The sequence below is a fragment of the Trichechus manatus genome, unplaced genomic scaffold (genome assembly GCF_000243295.1).
Source record: "Trichechus manatus latirostris isolate Lorelei unplaced genomic scaffold, TriManLat1.0 scaffold00037, whole genome shotgun sequence".
Classification (NCBI taxonomy): domain Eukaryota; kingdom Metazoa; phylum Chordata; class Mammalia; order Sirenia; family Trichechidae; genus Trichechus; species Trichechus manatus.
Window position 1 is genome coordinate 5,856,448 of NW_004443973.1, and position 15,686 is coordinate 5,872,133.

The 15,686-nt window shown below is 38.5% G+C and overlaps 1 protein-coding gene across 1 annotated transcript in view; it reads right to left on the reverse strand.

Moving 5' to 3' along the window:
* Positions 1-15,686, reverse strand: part of OSBPL6 (oxysterol binding protein like 6) — a 137,931-nt gene that overhangs the window by 68,445 nt on the left and 53,800 nt on the right. The window contains exons 3-7 of the mRNA XM_023730493.1: positions 13,155-13,247; positions 7,153-7,275; positions 3,319-3,372; positions 2,126-2,239; positions 1,840-2,010 (exon numbers count right to left, since the gene is read on the reverse strand). Coding sequence (XP_023586261.1) covers positions 1,840-2,010; positions 2,126-2,239; positions 3,319-3,372; positions 7,153-7,275; positions 13,155-13,247 — 555 coding nt within the window. The remainder of the gene's footprint in view (positions 1-1,839; positions 2,011-2,125; positions 2,240-3,318; positions 3,373-7,152; positions 7,276-13,154; positions 13,248-15,686) is intronic.

A 15,686-nucleotide genomic window follows, 5' to 3' on the forward strand; every position in this document is an offset into this window, starting at 1 on the left:
CTCTTTCTACTCTTTACTGCATTTTGATAAATGTAACAGAAATCTTATCACTTAGTTAAATCTTAGAAGTATGTTATTGGTAACTAGAGCAATAGATTTTTTTATGAAAATAGAGTTGAAGAGCTTTCTTATTCCAAGGCAAACAGTGGGGGAAGATTTGGTTGCATTTCTTCATTCTCAGATATCACCCAAGTTATTTAATAAATAACACTAGGAATAAAAATAATATATCTTCTATCAACACTCTGTGCCAAAGATGCAGCGAGAAGCTGGAGAAATCCAATAATTAAACATTTATATTTATAAAAGATCCATCGGATCTCTCATTTAATTTGGACTAACTCTGGAAATTTATTCTGGTTCTCTGCTGCAAATATAGTAGGCCCAGAGAAAACTGGGGACTATCTTGGGCATTGTGAGATGGGTGAATCTATACGTGTCATCTCTTCTTAACCCTCTCCTCCTTTTTAAGGTTAATCCAACATCCTATCTCTAGGAGAAAGATAATTAAACAGGCACAGTCCTTGGCCAGGCTGGCAACCAGAATGAAAAAATGTAAGCCTTGCAAAATACAATTAATGAGATTTAACAAAAATTACTTAAGTAATTTCCACTGAATATAGTAATCTGATTTGATTAGTCTAGTAGTTACTCCATAAGATTTTTCAATGTCTTGTAAAGGAAACCTGGATGTATGTATTACATTCGTTCTTGTATAAGTCAATAGAGAAAAGCAAAATCTGCACGGGCACGTTCTTGAACCCAGCTCCCTGTGGCAGCTCATTCCCTTGCAGCTGTCTCCAGTCTCAGTTCCAGGTGCCAGGTGTGAAGCTGCAGCACCCCTGGGCAGTACAATGTGGCAATATCTGCAAAACCTTAACCACTGAATCAATGGCGGAAACAGCCGTCTCCTAGCCTGTTGTCATAACCATGACTTTTTAACAGGCACCATCTCTATCTTTTCGGTGCCATAAAAAATGCTCTTATTACAGTCCAAAGAACAACTTCAGCCTCCTTTAGTTAGTCTGCCACCTGATATAATGGAAAGGGCATTGAGTCTGGAAACAGAGCCCTGGGTTCAGATTCTGCCTCTGCTGTTCAGTGGCTATGTAATTTCTGGACAAATTGTTGTCTCTGAGCTTCAGCTAAGATTAGAGATGAACAAATATCAAATGCTTAACACAGTGCCTGGTCACTCACATGGGCTACTAATATTATTGTCCTGTTCTCTAGCTTACTCACATTAACTTTGCAGGCAAATTCACTCTCTCTCTCTGGGTCACAAGTATATTACAGCTCAAGGCAGAAAAGCAAGTTTCATTTTCAAAACTTTGGCGTCTTCAGCTCTTTATTACCACCCAGGAAGGCACCCAATTTCTGGGTGCTGATTGTTTCCTGACATTCCTACAAAGCCACATAAAATTATAGAAAGGGAAAGTAACCATTAATTCTCTTGGTGATCCACATTTCAGCCTAATCTATTCTTGTGATTAACTCTGATGCCATACGCCACTATCGTCTTCTGAGGGTTAGTTTACAAAGTAAACCTTCTCCTTCTGGTTTTTCACATGAGACTCAATTATATATTTGTATACTTTTTTTTTTTTTCAGGATGCTTTTTTTTGTTGTTGTACTTCAGGTGAAGGTTTACAGAACAAATATTTTCTCATTGAACAGTTAGTACACATGTTGTTTTATGACATTGGTTAACAACCCCATGACATATCAACACGCTCCCTTCTCAGCCTTGGAGGACCTTTCTTTTTTGGTGAAAATATACCCAGCCAAAGATTATATTTGTATAATTTTTTAAACAACTTCAGCAGAACAAAGTCATACCTTTCCATCCACAATGGAAACATTAGCAGCTGGTGAGGATTCAGCTGTGGAGGTTGAAGGAAATATGTGAAAACTAGCATCTCTTGGTGACCTCACAATTTCATTCTGACGATATAATCGATGATGGCGTAGTTTGGAGACCCATGCATCAAACCAGTCCTGGGATTTTACCTAAAACAAAGAACAAGAGGAGAAAGTAATTGGGAAACCAACCTCCTGATTACCACTGACATCGCAAGTGATTTCCCTTGATAATGGCAGAGAAACTGCTGAAAAGTGCCTTCACCTTCAAATGATAGATGTGCTCTTCTGTGTCAAGGTCTATTCTCCGAGCTTTCTTTTTAATTGACATGACCGAGAGGCCAACATCGATGCTCCCATGGACCTTCCCTTTTTGAATCTGAAATCAAAAGACTAGTCAATAGGCTGGACAGATATATAATTAGATGTGTTTCCAGGTTTAATTTGAGTGACCTCAGTGTAATCTTTAACATATCTATGGAAATTAGAATATGACACCTTCTTTAAAAAGAGGAAACGGTTAAGGTTCTCTTAATTTGAGGACAGGTGAAGTTGCAGTGACTTCATACCAATTTCAATAAGTAATTGTTCATCTCTTATTCCTATTTTTGGCATAATCTATAATGTCAATTCTTCATAATTATAGATTGCACAGTTTACATCCCAGAAAAACATCTTTAGTGGTTCCTAAAATAACAATGGCCAATCTTTGACCGACAACACAGAACATCCTTGAGTAATCAACTGGTGACAGCTGCTGGGGCAGAACTGGGCAGCTGGGACCAGAGAGCACAGAGCAGCAGGCTCTAGCTTCTAGCTGTCCCCTTCTGATCAAGGACATACAGCTGATTCAAAGACAGAGATGGGGACAAAACCTAAATCTGAGTCCTCTATTCTTTCCTCTACACCACAATGATAACAATGAGGGAAATTTCTAGTTTGGCATGCAAATAACTACTTATTATATCAAAGACAAATAATTTGGAATAATTTTAGTGAGTTGGAACTCCAAAGAAATAAGGATGTATAAAATAGAAATGAAGTTCAAAAGACAGGTTTTAAAAGGACATGGACAACGAACAAAGATTGCTTTAAATCAAAAAAAAAGCAGGCAAAGCACAGTTTATTGAGAGATGCTGAAAACAGCCTATTTGGGTTTTGTCTTTGAGAGAGAAAGGGTCATCCATCACTTTTAGGGTTCAAGCTTGTTTTTAATAACATACATCACGAGAGTTCAATTAAATCTTCATGCGCCAGTTTGAGATTTTACACTAGTTGACTATAAGCATAAAACATGCCTTGTATGGAACATGGAGGTTTGGTAGCTTGTTAAACGTTACAGGTATAGAAATGCACAAAGCTGGTAACTACAGCACAAAGCTTGTACAATTATGGTATTTACTCGCTTCAAGCAGAATTCTAAATCAGTCTTTGGAAAATGTCCTGTGTGCTACTTACATCAAGCGGTGCCTTTGAATACTTTAACATTCCATTATCCAGGACAAAAAAGCGCTGCAAGAACAAACAACCCACAGTTACTGTCTGTATTTTGAATTATACATAACATTCACAAATGTGCATCTAATGTTGCCTGGCATTCAGTAATCAATATGTTTAATCATTTTAATGTATTTGTATCCAGTGCACCTGGACACAGTCTGTCACACTAAATGGTAAGGAGACCAGAGCTTTATTCCCATACTATTAATCCACTAGGTTCTTTTTACACATAATCCACTGGGGAAGGAACCTTTAAACTGTGGTTTTTTTCAACAGGGAAGAAATCTCAGGGCCTGCATCTGAAACCTTCTGAGTTAACCACATTGGGATATTTTTGAAACTGAGAAAGAAGAGAGCAGATAAAACTAAAAACTAAATGCCTTGTGTCCTGGCAAGTGTAGAAAGAATAATCTGGATTAGGTTACAGGGTGATTCCATGAGAAGTTCATCTACACGGAACTTTTCACCCTGGAGGTGAACTCCTGAACTTCCCCTGGCACCATGGGTAACACATGAAAATGCTCACGTCCATTATAGAATACTGAATTATCTGGAAAGTTTAAGAAGTGGCGTTAGCAATAAGCAACTATCTCCACTTAGCAAACGCATGCATCTCACTATTAGCAAAACAGATTAAAAATTATTTCGGAACTACATCAAGAATTAAGAAAATATTTTTGGTAGTTTTTGTCTCCTCCCAGGTGCTCCTGGTCAAATATAAGCAGATGTTGCCATTTTTGTTCAGCATCCACTCAGGAGCTCTCTGCTGTTGATTTCCTTCACCCAGACAATTCACAGCAGAACAACAGCTCTCAGGGCCTAACCATGCAGTGGGTCTGGTGCCCTCTTCTACTATCTACAGTGCAGGGAGTCTTTCTAGTGCTGGTAAATCGCTCTGCTGGAAAGTTTTTATTCGATTCAGAAGCTCTTAACTGCTGAGGTGGCTGGCAGTCAGGGGCGAGGACACCTGCATAGAGCTCAGAGAAGGCCACTCTATTGCCTCTGCTACAGGTTCTGGGAGGCAACAAGTTAGCACAGGAAGAAAGAATCACTAGTTAAAAAACACTTGATCACTCAGCTGCCCATGACTTGGGCAATCAAATGGGCTGAGGCTTGAATAAACACATGGCAGCATTAGAGACCAGGAGAAAAGGCAATGCAAGGGACTTTGTTGTTACTGGTTGCTGTCAAGTCAATTCTGACTCAGGGAGACCCAGCATGTGCAGAGTAGAACTGCTCATAGGGTTTTCAAGGCTGTGACATTTCAGAAGCAGATTGCCAGGCCCATCTTCCAAGGCACCTCTGAATGGGACCGAAACACCTTCTGGCTAGTAGGTGAGCACTTAACTGTTTGCACCACCCAGGCACTCCCTATACAAGGGAAACCCTCCTGTTATTTAGGTAGCAAAATATTTAAAGACATGATACAGAAAGAGCTGCTGTTAAAACAAAGCCAGTTTTTTTTTTTTAGTTTTTTCTTTCTATTGTACTTCAGGTGAAGGTCCACAGAACAAATAGTTTCCCATGAAACAGCAGTACACACATTGTTCCACAACATCAGCTAACAACCCCATGACATGTCAACCCTCTCCCTTCTCGACCTCTCTGTTTTGTTTTGTTTTTTTGGTGAAAATATACATAGCCAAAGATACACCATTTCAAAAATTTCTACATGCACAGTTCAGTAACATCGACTACGCTCTTCCAACTGTGCTGCCATTCTCACTCTAGATGAAGGTTTACAGAACAAAACAGTTTCTCATCAGTTAGTAGACGTGTTGCCCTATGACAATGGTCAACAACCTCACAACACATCAACACTATCCCTGGGTTCCCTGGGTTCCCTATCACCAGCTCTCCTGTCCCCCTCCGCCTTCCAGTCCTTGTCCCTGGACTGCTGTGCCTCATCAGTCCCACCTGGTTCTATGGGGCTGTCCACTCCCCGGCTGAATGGTGAACCCCGGAAGTGACCTCACCACCAAGCCAAAAGGGTGTCTGGGGGCCATATTCTTAGGGTTTCTCCAATCTCCTTTATGCCAGTAAATCTGGTCTTTTTTTTTTGTGAGTCAGAATTTTGTTCTACATCCTTCTTCAGCTCTGCCCAGAACCCTCTGTTGTGATCCCGGTCAGAGCAGTCAGCGGTGGTAGCTGGACACCATCTAGCTGCACTGGACTCAGTCTGGTGGAGGGAAACACAGCCAGTTTTGCTGAAACATAGATTTAGAGCACTAAATTACAGTGAGTGATTGATATGAAACTTGTTTCTCTGACCTCCTTCTCATTTATCCATTTCTATCAAAGAATCTTAGCAGAGATAACCTATAGGATGGTCACTGGAAAACAAAGACTAGCAAGGCCTTTGATCAGAGAAATTACAAAGTGGTATGGTCAGAGTTGAAGGCAAAGGTGATCCTAGGAAGGAGAATGGCCAGGTGGGCCAAAATCCAAGGAAGAACAAAAGTGGAGAGAGATGGCTCATTAGTCAGAAGCTTCTTTGACTATTTTCATTCCACCCTTGGAGACAGAGGAGTGAGGCAACATTTTCCATCCGTCTAGTTTTAGGTCTTTCCCTTAAAGAACAAAAAATATATTTCCTCAAGGAGGTTATAATCCATAGCCATATGCCTTGAATGTAACAATAAAGAACAGATATGTTAAGTGGAGGGATTATTCCTCTAGTGATTTCATAGAAGAGATGGAATGGTCTATCAAAGGGTTTATATTGAAAATTGAAGGTGACTTTTTCTTGTTGCTGTTGCTATTAGCTGCTATCGAGTCAGCTCTCGACACATGGTGACCCCATGCACTATAAAACGCAATGCTGCCATGTCCTGCACCATCCCCACAACTGGTTGTGGATCGGACCATCGTGATCCATAGGGTTTTCTGTGGCTTATTTTCAGAAGTAGATCACCAAGCCTTTCTTCCTAGTCTGTCTTAGTTTGGAACCGAAACCTGTTCAGCAACCTAGCGACATGCAAGCCTCCACTGACAGATGGGTGGTTGCTGTGCAAGAGGTGCATTGGCCAGGAATCGAACAAGGTCTCTGGCGCGGACGGTGAGAATTCTACCACTGAACAACCAATTTCTCCTTCTCTTTCTCAGGATTACAGAATTCTTGCTCAAGTAATTGCAACAATGTAGTAAAAATATTTTCTCCATAATTAAAACTGGGACACAGAAAAAGGATGTAGGGGGAATGAGAGAGGAATAAACCACATACTTCAAAGAGCAGTAAACAAGCTTTCAGATCAGTGATTTTCCAAGATTAGATTGCAGTGGCAACAATAATTCTAGGAACTCATATCAAGTAACTAAACAGACATTCATGTATAAAGATGCTTACCACAACGCTGTAATAGTAAAAAATTAATCAGGTCTTACATACCCAGCAATAAAGAACGGATCAAATCAATGGTGGGATAAACAATCCAACAAAATACATGCCTGCACTTAAAAATATCTCATATTTGGAAGAATATTTGATAGCATGAAAACATATTCATACTAATTTAAGTGAAAAAATATTATAAAACAATACATACAAAATTGATTTTAAATACATCTAAAACTGGATTTTAAATATCATATAAAATATTTTTCTCTGCATACATATTATATCACAGATGACTTCAGTAGGTATAATATGTTGCAGCCCATATGGTTATGATAAGGCCTTGAAAATTAGTTTTACACATACAACCATACTCTGGGTTTCCTACCTAGCAATATTAAATAAGATCCTCTCTATTACTGAACACGATTTGAACATGGATGGGATTAAAATTTTACCTTGTGCCAACCTTTTAAAGGCCATTTTCTTTTCTTCAGCATAAAGCCTTCGTGTTTGTCTGGTTTCTGGACATTGGTCTGGCCTATTTTCAGCCCTTCTATAATTTCCCAGCTGTCAGCTTCCTAAGAGGAAAGGAGAAAAACAAGTCACATGTTTCTATGTGCTTCACATCCAGCAGATTTTTAAGGAGAAGTTGCTTTTGAACCAACACTTAACCCACTAAAAGTATGAACAACATTCCAGGACAAACTCTAACGTCAGACCCAGTTATGCACTTTTAATCGAAGTTAAAATGAGTTTCTCAGGTAGACCTGCAGGCGTGCGGGGTCTACTGGAGACTCGGAGCTACCACATCTACTTGGAGAAGAATGGAATTTCGATTTACCTGTACTCAGAATGTTAAAACACATTTTTCTAGGCAGTTAATCTCTGGGCACAGAGACACTTAAAAGTTTCAAAATAAGACTGTTTTGAAGATAAATGTTCAATTAACTGTGTGGATCTGGCTTTCTGTTTAGTAATGGAAAGGTTACCGCAGGTCTAAAGTGCCTCGTAACCTGCTATTAACACTGAAATGCAACGCTTAGTCATCTGTTTCCTCTTGGTGAGGCTGCGTGCCTTCCAGCATGCACAGAAAATGCCCCACTCGCTAAACACGCACAAAGAAGTTAAGGCGTTGAAGGCATCCTGAGACACACACACCCCTGGGAGCCTCTGAAAAAGAACCAGACTGCAAGGCCAGAAATCTTGCGTTCCAGAGTCCACACCATCACCTTCTGCTGTTCACAACCATGACTAAATTATGGTAATCTCATCTGCAAGACTTATACATGAGCTGTTCAGCTACAGAGTTTTTTAATTTCTTTTAATGAGTTGCCAACATTTGAAAATAAAATTTCAGACTCTGAAAACTCCAAATTTTTAGTGTTTTTTGAAAGCCTATCAAATCTGGCAACTCAGGGCCTGCCCCAAGTAAAGGCAACCCATCTTCAGTTTGCCACAGTCCCCAAAAGGACTGCTTCCCTATTATCTACCTGGCCCTTAGTGACACTCTGAGTTTTAACCCTAGGAGGTGATTTCTAAGGTCCCATGCAGTGCTAAAACAACCACTGGCCCATCAGACACCCTAACAGCCCATAGTCTAGACCCCAGGTACATCTAGTGACATTCAGGACCATGATGAAGCTCGTTTAACAATTAAGCAGAAGCTGTGGCTCCCGAGGCAGGACCAACAACACCTTTTCACATCCCATGTACAACTGCTAGAGTCCTGCCCTCAACGCAGGGAGGCAAAACCTCTCAGTGTAATCTGCTCTACTATCTCAGCCGCTGAAAGCTGGACACAGTGTTCACGGATCAGAGCAGGCCTCCTGCAGAATGCCCTATCCCAAACTGTTGTGGGAAACTGCCTTCTGAAAAAATACATTCTATCAGAAATTATCCCCCTAGACCATAAAATAAGGGCCTCAATAGGAATGGCTGATGGATTTCAACTCAGGGCAGATGGATCTGCTGCTGAAAGGCTCTGACAAGCCTCAGAGGCAAAGGTGCCATAATCCATTACTGACACTGGCGGCAGGAAGGGAGAGGGCTGTGTATTCACCATCCCCTCCTCTTATCACGGAAGCTGCTTACCCTCTGTCCAAGTCAAATCTGTATGTTTAAATTCAAATATGTGGAAGTGGGATGGGGTTTTTGTATAAAATTTTGTTTCCAAGAGATGTGGCCAGACACTGGTTCATTCTAACGTTTATATTAACAGTAGGATATGGCCCTGACTCTGAAAAGCTCTCTAAACCCAGCATCATGGCTCCATCTTTCCACATCTCCTCCCATCTTCATCTTCTTGGTCATCCCTGAGGGGACCCTAATGGCTCAACTATATGTAGAAACACATCTATCCGTGTTCATTTGGCTACATTAAAAATTCTTTAAAGGGTCTGTAAATCTTTAAAGAGTCTGTAAATAAGAAAAGAACCCAGGAAGTGGTTTTCTACTTAGAGATACTCTATCATAAACTATGATTGATCTGGTCAAAACTGCTAATTAGATAAAGTGATTTTTTTTTTTTTTTTTTTGGTTTCGTATGTTTCTGATAAGACATTTCAGGCACTACACCAAGTTTTTGGACAATACTTTATAAGTGCAGGTTAAGTGGACAGCTTTGAAATCCCCATTTTTTAATACTGAATTGCAATTCTGCAAGTAACCCTGCTTCTGAATACTGTAGGAGAAAATGGTAGGTGTTAATGAAAAGTCCAATATTTTTGGCTTTTTACTCTCACCAGAAAGTAGACAACTATTCTATACAAATGGCTAATGTTTACCAATTTCCTTTTAAAGGTTTAGTATAATCAAGAAATTAAAATTCTCCATATATGTGTAAGTATATTCATTAGTGGTCTCTCAGTTCTTAGAGAGAGAACAGCGATATTTAATAGCATTTCTGTATTTAGTGGCCCCATCCACATAAAGCATCTCTACAAGAATAGCATTTTTATTTCTGGCTAGGTCTTATTTGAAGGCTATCGTTCATATTCAATTTATTCCGTGTTTATGTGTGTGTGATGAAGAATACTCTGTTTAATCTGTGCAAATGGGAACAATAATAAGTCCAAATGCTTTCAAAAATTTTTTTCTAATTAAATTCAGAATGTAATAAAAGCTTGTCCCTGTGGTGCTACAGCTACTGCTTTCTGTCACAGTGTTTGTTTGTTTGCTTCTACGGAAGTTTAACTGCAGAGGAAAAAGGAGGGATCAGACTGAAACGGCAAGTTAAAACTTTTTCTTAAGCATAAATGCGGCAGCTCTGAGCAAATATTTCTATTCTCTCTGATGCAGTATTTCTAAAGCCCAGCAAAAGAAATTGAAAAGAATTCTAATATAGTACTTACACTTAAATAAGCTGTCAGCCTGACAAAGAGGCGAAGGATAAAACCAGGGCAAACAACATTCTCCCTATTTTAATTATAAATGCTGATAATGTTACAAATACAAGATAGAACGTTCTCTGTTCTATCTTCTGTTATGTTCAAATTCTTCCCCTCTATGCTTGGTAAAAGAAGCCCTGGTTAAGTGCTCAGCTGCTAACCAACGGGTTGGTAGTTCAAACCCACCAGTCGCTCTGCAGGAAAAAGATGTGGCAGTCTGCTTCTGTAAAGATTACCCGTTGCCATCGAGTTGATTCTGACTCATAGTGACCCTACAGGACAGAGCAGAACGGCCCCATAGTGTTTCAGGAGCGGCTGGTGGATTCAAACTGCTGACCTTTTGGTTAGAAGCTGAGCTCTTAACCACTGCACCACCAGGGCTCCATTCCCTTGGAAATTCTGTCCTATAGGGTTGCTATGAGTTGGAATCAACTTGATGGCAATGGGTTTATGCTTAGTAAACCAGGTCCAGCTTAAGAAAGCTAAAATCCCTTTCTGAAAATTGAGAAAAAAAATTGGGCTGTTGTGATGGTTAATGTTGTGTGTCACCTTGGCTGGGCGATGATTCTCAGTGCTTTGGCAGTTATGTAACGATGTGGTTTGGCAGTTATGTAATGATGTAGTCATCTTCCATGCTGTAATCAGCCAATCAGTTGTAAGGGGCTTTCCTCAGGGGTGTGGCCTGCATCCAATATATAGATGGATGTTCTGGCACAGCTTCCTTGCTTGCTCTGGATCCTGCATCTGGCTCGTCATCATCTGACCTCCAGTTCTTGGGACTTAAGCCGGTGGCCAGCCATATTGCCTGCCGATCTTGGGCTCCTCAGCTCCTGTAGCTACGTGAGTCAGGAGAAGCCTCCAGCCTGATGCCTGATCCACAGACTTGGGACTTGCCAGCCTTTACAACCACATGAACCATTTCCTTGAGATAACTCTCTCTCGTATACTTGTATGCATGTGCATGCTTCCCTGGTTTTGCTCCTCTAGAGAACCCAGCCCAAGGCAGGGGTAATTTCAATTGACAATAATTTTCTGCTCAAAAGTCTCCCACTTTCCTACATTAATTATAATAGAAACAGAGTCAAAAGCCTTAATGTAGTAATGTCAGTACAGTATTCTGCCTCATCCGTGGTTCCTCTTTCCACGGTTTCAGTTACCCACGGTCAACCGTAGTTCGAAAATATTAAATGAGTATGTAGCATGAGGAAATCTCATGCTGTCCCACTCCGTCACTTATATAACTTATTTCAGTATATTGTTATAATTGCTCTATTTTATTAGTAGTTATTGTTGTTAATCTCTTACTGTGCCTAATTTATAAAATAAACTCTCACAGGTATGCATGTATAGGACAAATCATAGTATACATAGAGTTCAGTACTATCTGTGGTTTCAGGCATCCACGGGAGGTCTTGGAATGTATCACCCACGGATAAGGGGGGACTACTGTATTTGACTTGAGTCAAATATGCATTTTTACTATTATAGAAAAATTTAAAACACTTTTTTCTCTGTATCTCTCACTATCGTGGTCTCTATTTCCCTCTGCTCTAATTGTCACACACTTCCCAGCTATCTGACTCTGGACAACTTGCTTATACTCCAAGTCTCTGATTCCTTATCAGTAAAATGACAATAATATCAATATCCACTTCTTTGAGTTGTATGCTAAGTGAGAGAATGCACGTACTAATCCAGTGCCTGGTACATAGTAGGTATTCAATAAATGTTAGTTATCTTTTCCATTATGCATATGTTTATTTATTCTCTTTCTCCCTTAACTGACCATAAGATAAAACTGAGGTTTCAACGAGATTACTAGTTAATATTTACCAAGCAGACATTATTTGTTATCCAAATGGAAATGATCAGACCATCTTTTTTATTTCTCTCTAAATTATTTTTTAGAGTTCAATAACACCCTTTTCTTTAGATTAGCACCTTATTCCATCTGATAGAATAAACTTTATAGCTTATAATGTCTTTAAAGTATAAAGAGATGCAAGTGTATACATTCTACAACATTAGGGTACTATACTATTTTTTCTTAAAGGATTATATGTAATATTGGAAAAACAAAGTGGAATGATCATTTATAACATAGTAAGATATTAACTATCTTTGGAAATAAAGTACTATTTTTATATTTGAACTCAAAATTTACATGTATTTTCAGAGTTCCTTGATAAGGTAGTCAGGCCATCGAACATCTCTGGGAGTCAGTGATGGGGTGGGGATGAACAGGATGGTGTTTAGAGTTCCCTCAGCTTTTCTTCATGATTTTTGTGTTTTATGCAGAAAAGCATTTAGATGTTTCCTTAGTCCTAGGAAGAGAAGGCTGAAGTGGAGGGAACACCGGCTTCCATGAAAGGAACAAGGTCTTAATAAATACTCTTCTCATCCTAGGAAGGCCAAATGTGAGAAGGAAACTAGAATTCTGAATGTTCAACAGGCCCCCTGTGTGGGGACTATTTTACCTTGCAGGTGGTGTAGAGCTTAAAAGCACTGGCTGTAGAATTAAACAAATCTAACTTTGAATCCTTGCTTTGCTACTTAATAGCTTTGGATAACTTTGGGAAAGTTTCGAACTCTCTGTTCTGTATGTGTAAACAGCATGGAGCTGTTCACAGGATTATATTAAATGGGATAATGTATTTAAGCATTTAGCATAGTGCCTGGTGTGCAGTGTATGGCCCATAAATGGTAGCTGCCATTATTATTTTTATTACAAGACTCAGTGATCTTTTTCTGTTAGCTTTGCATAAAAATATTTGCTCATCTCTCCAACAGGGAACGGCAATAGGGTCTTTTGCCTTTTTCCTTTCAAATAATGAGAATTTTGGACTTTGGATGTAACCCTGAAAATGCCAATAAAATGTACGTTCATCTATTGCCTCCTAGCCCAAAGCAGAGAACCCCTATATACTGGGGGCAGAAAGAAATGGAAGACCAACCTTGTTACTGGCTTCATAGCTATATTAGGGGAGCCAGGTATAAAGGGTATTTACACTTCAACAGGTCCTAGAGCAGGCATTGTGCCTTCTGAGAAAGGATGATATTCTGTCACTGACCTTGGAGAGGGGGACCGGCTCCGGTTCTAGCAACTGCCGACTTACAGAGGGCTCCGTGCTAGAGGAAGCAGTCCTCTCCAATATGTGAATGCTCTGAAAATAAATATAAATAAGCCCAAGGTTAGACAACTCACTTCTCATATGGATGGGCGTGGAGGTGAGATCACATAGATCACAGATTACTACGTTAAAAACGTCAAGTTCCTAAAGAGACTAAATTCAGCAGCAACAGTCAGAAAAATATGTCAGCACTGGATTTTGCTTGTCCCTGTATTGCTGCTGAACATCTGTTGCAATGCTGGTTTCAGTTTTTCTGTTAGAGTAATATTCCTTGAAAAAGTCAGGACACACGCACACACAATACAGTAAGTCCAGAGTAAGTCTGAATGTTTTTATACATTTATGAGAATGGTACATCTACTACTGAGAAAAAGAGAAAGGTCTAAATGAAAAAAATCAAGTCCCTTAACCCTATTTAGTTTTTAGTGTCGTAGACATACATGCAGAGAAGAAAATAATTTATCAAATACAATAACATGTCTTTTATGAAGACTATAAAAAGCATTTGTAGAGCCATAAGGGAACATTCCAACAGAAAAACAGGCAAGTATGTGAACAGGTGACTCTCACAGAATATTTGAAAACATGTTCAACCTCAGAAATATTTTTTTTCTTTTTTTTTATATTTTATTGTACTTCAGGTGAAGGCTTACAGAACAAATAGTTTCTCATGAAACAGTAGTACACATGTTGTTTTATGACACTGTCAACCTCAGAAATATTTAAAGAAATGAAATCCAAAATAATAAGATTTTTTACCCATCACGTCTAGGACTGGGTTGAGATTTGGGGGAAAGGGAATATAAAGTGGGTGTGATCTTTCTAAAGAGTAATTTTACAATTATACCAAAAGCGTTCGGAAAAAGAAGTACATGTCGCATTGACCCAGCAATTCTACACCTAAGTCTTTAAGAAAATAATCAGATAGGTATACAAAGATGTAAGAATAAAAGTATTATTTCTTGTAGGGAAAAACAAACCAATAAAACCAAACGTCAGATACATACAAGAATAGTACAGACTTATAAGAAAATACCACACTTACAATACTATGCTTGATTCATAATGACAATATGGATCTATGTTTATTGATATGGAAAAATAACTCATGATATTCTATCAACTAAAAAATCGGGCTATAAAAAGTATGCATGTATTCAGCCAAAAAGAGAAAAGAAACTGTGATACATGCTACGAAATGGATGACTTAAAAACATTATGCTGAGTGAAATAAGTCAGATACAGAAGGATAAACAGTGTATAATCTCACTTACATGAAATATGTAGAACAGGCAAATACATAAACAGAAAAGTTGATTAGTGATTATCAGGGGCTAGCGAGAGGGAGGAATGGGGAATTATTGCTTAAGGAGTACTGAGTTTGTGTTTGGGGTGATGAAAAACTTTTGGAAATAGATGTGGTGATAGTTGTACAACACGGTGAATGTAATTAATATCACTAAATTACTATACACTTAAAAATGGTTAAAATGGAAAGTTTTTAAATATATTTTACCACAATAAAATTATATGTAAAATCATATACACATGCACACACAAGTATATATGATGATATTATGCATGTCATCAAAATATACTTCAGAATGTTAACAGCAGCTACACCTGAGGGGTAGGATTACGGGTGAATTTTAATTCTCCTGGTAGTATTTATCTCATTTTCATATACATATTTTTCGCAATAAGTAGATATTACTTGAATACTTGGAAAAAAATTAATCACTTTCTATGGTGGGGATACATTTGAAAGAAATCTAAGAGATAACCTAATATTCAAATATAGGCTAAAAAATGAAATGTAGCATTTCACTCTAGTAATAACATTTTATAGTTTTAATAAACAAGGTTGATATTTTATTTATTGAAGTCTCTAGTTTTGGTGTCTCTCCGAAAAACTAGAAGATCAATATTTGCTTTTTTATGAAAAATTACACTTGGATCTGTGTCAAACTATTCTAATTTTCTAGCTTTTGGTTATTTCTATTACCTTATGATATGTACACTTCAAATACATCTAAACAAAACTTTCCTAAAAGTAAATTAGATGAAATACTTTTTAAAAACATGAGTTGACATTTCTGACAAAGAACCTTGACCAATAAAGATATACATGTCACTATATTCCCAAGATTGACAAATGCTTCCTCCCATCACCTAAAATAAGTTTATAATTTGAGATGATTCCCCTCAGGGAAAAAAAAAACAGTTCCCCACGATATCGTTTTTTAATATTAAAACTAGAACCAATTAGAAACCACACATTTTAGTACCAAGTTCCCTCTTCACTATTTAATAAGATAACAACAACAAAAAATTCAGTAAATATAATTAAGTAGAAAACCAGAAATTGCCAGTGAAATATGCCATTCATTTATTCATTCAATCAATCAACAATTCACTATTGGGCACCTACACTGTGGCAGGCACAGATGACAGGGCTACGGAGAACAAAAC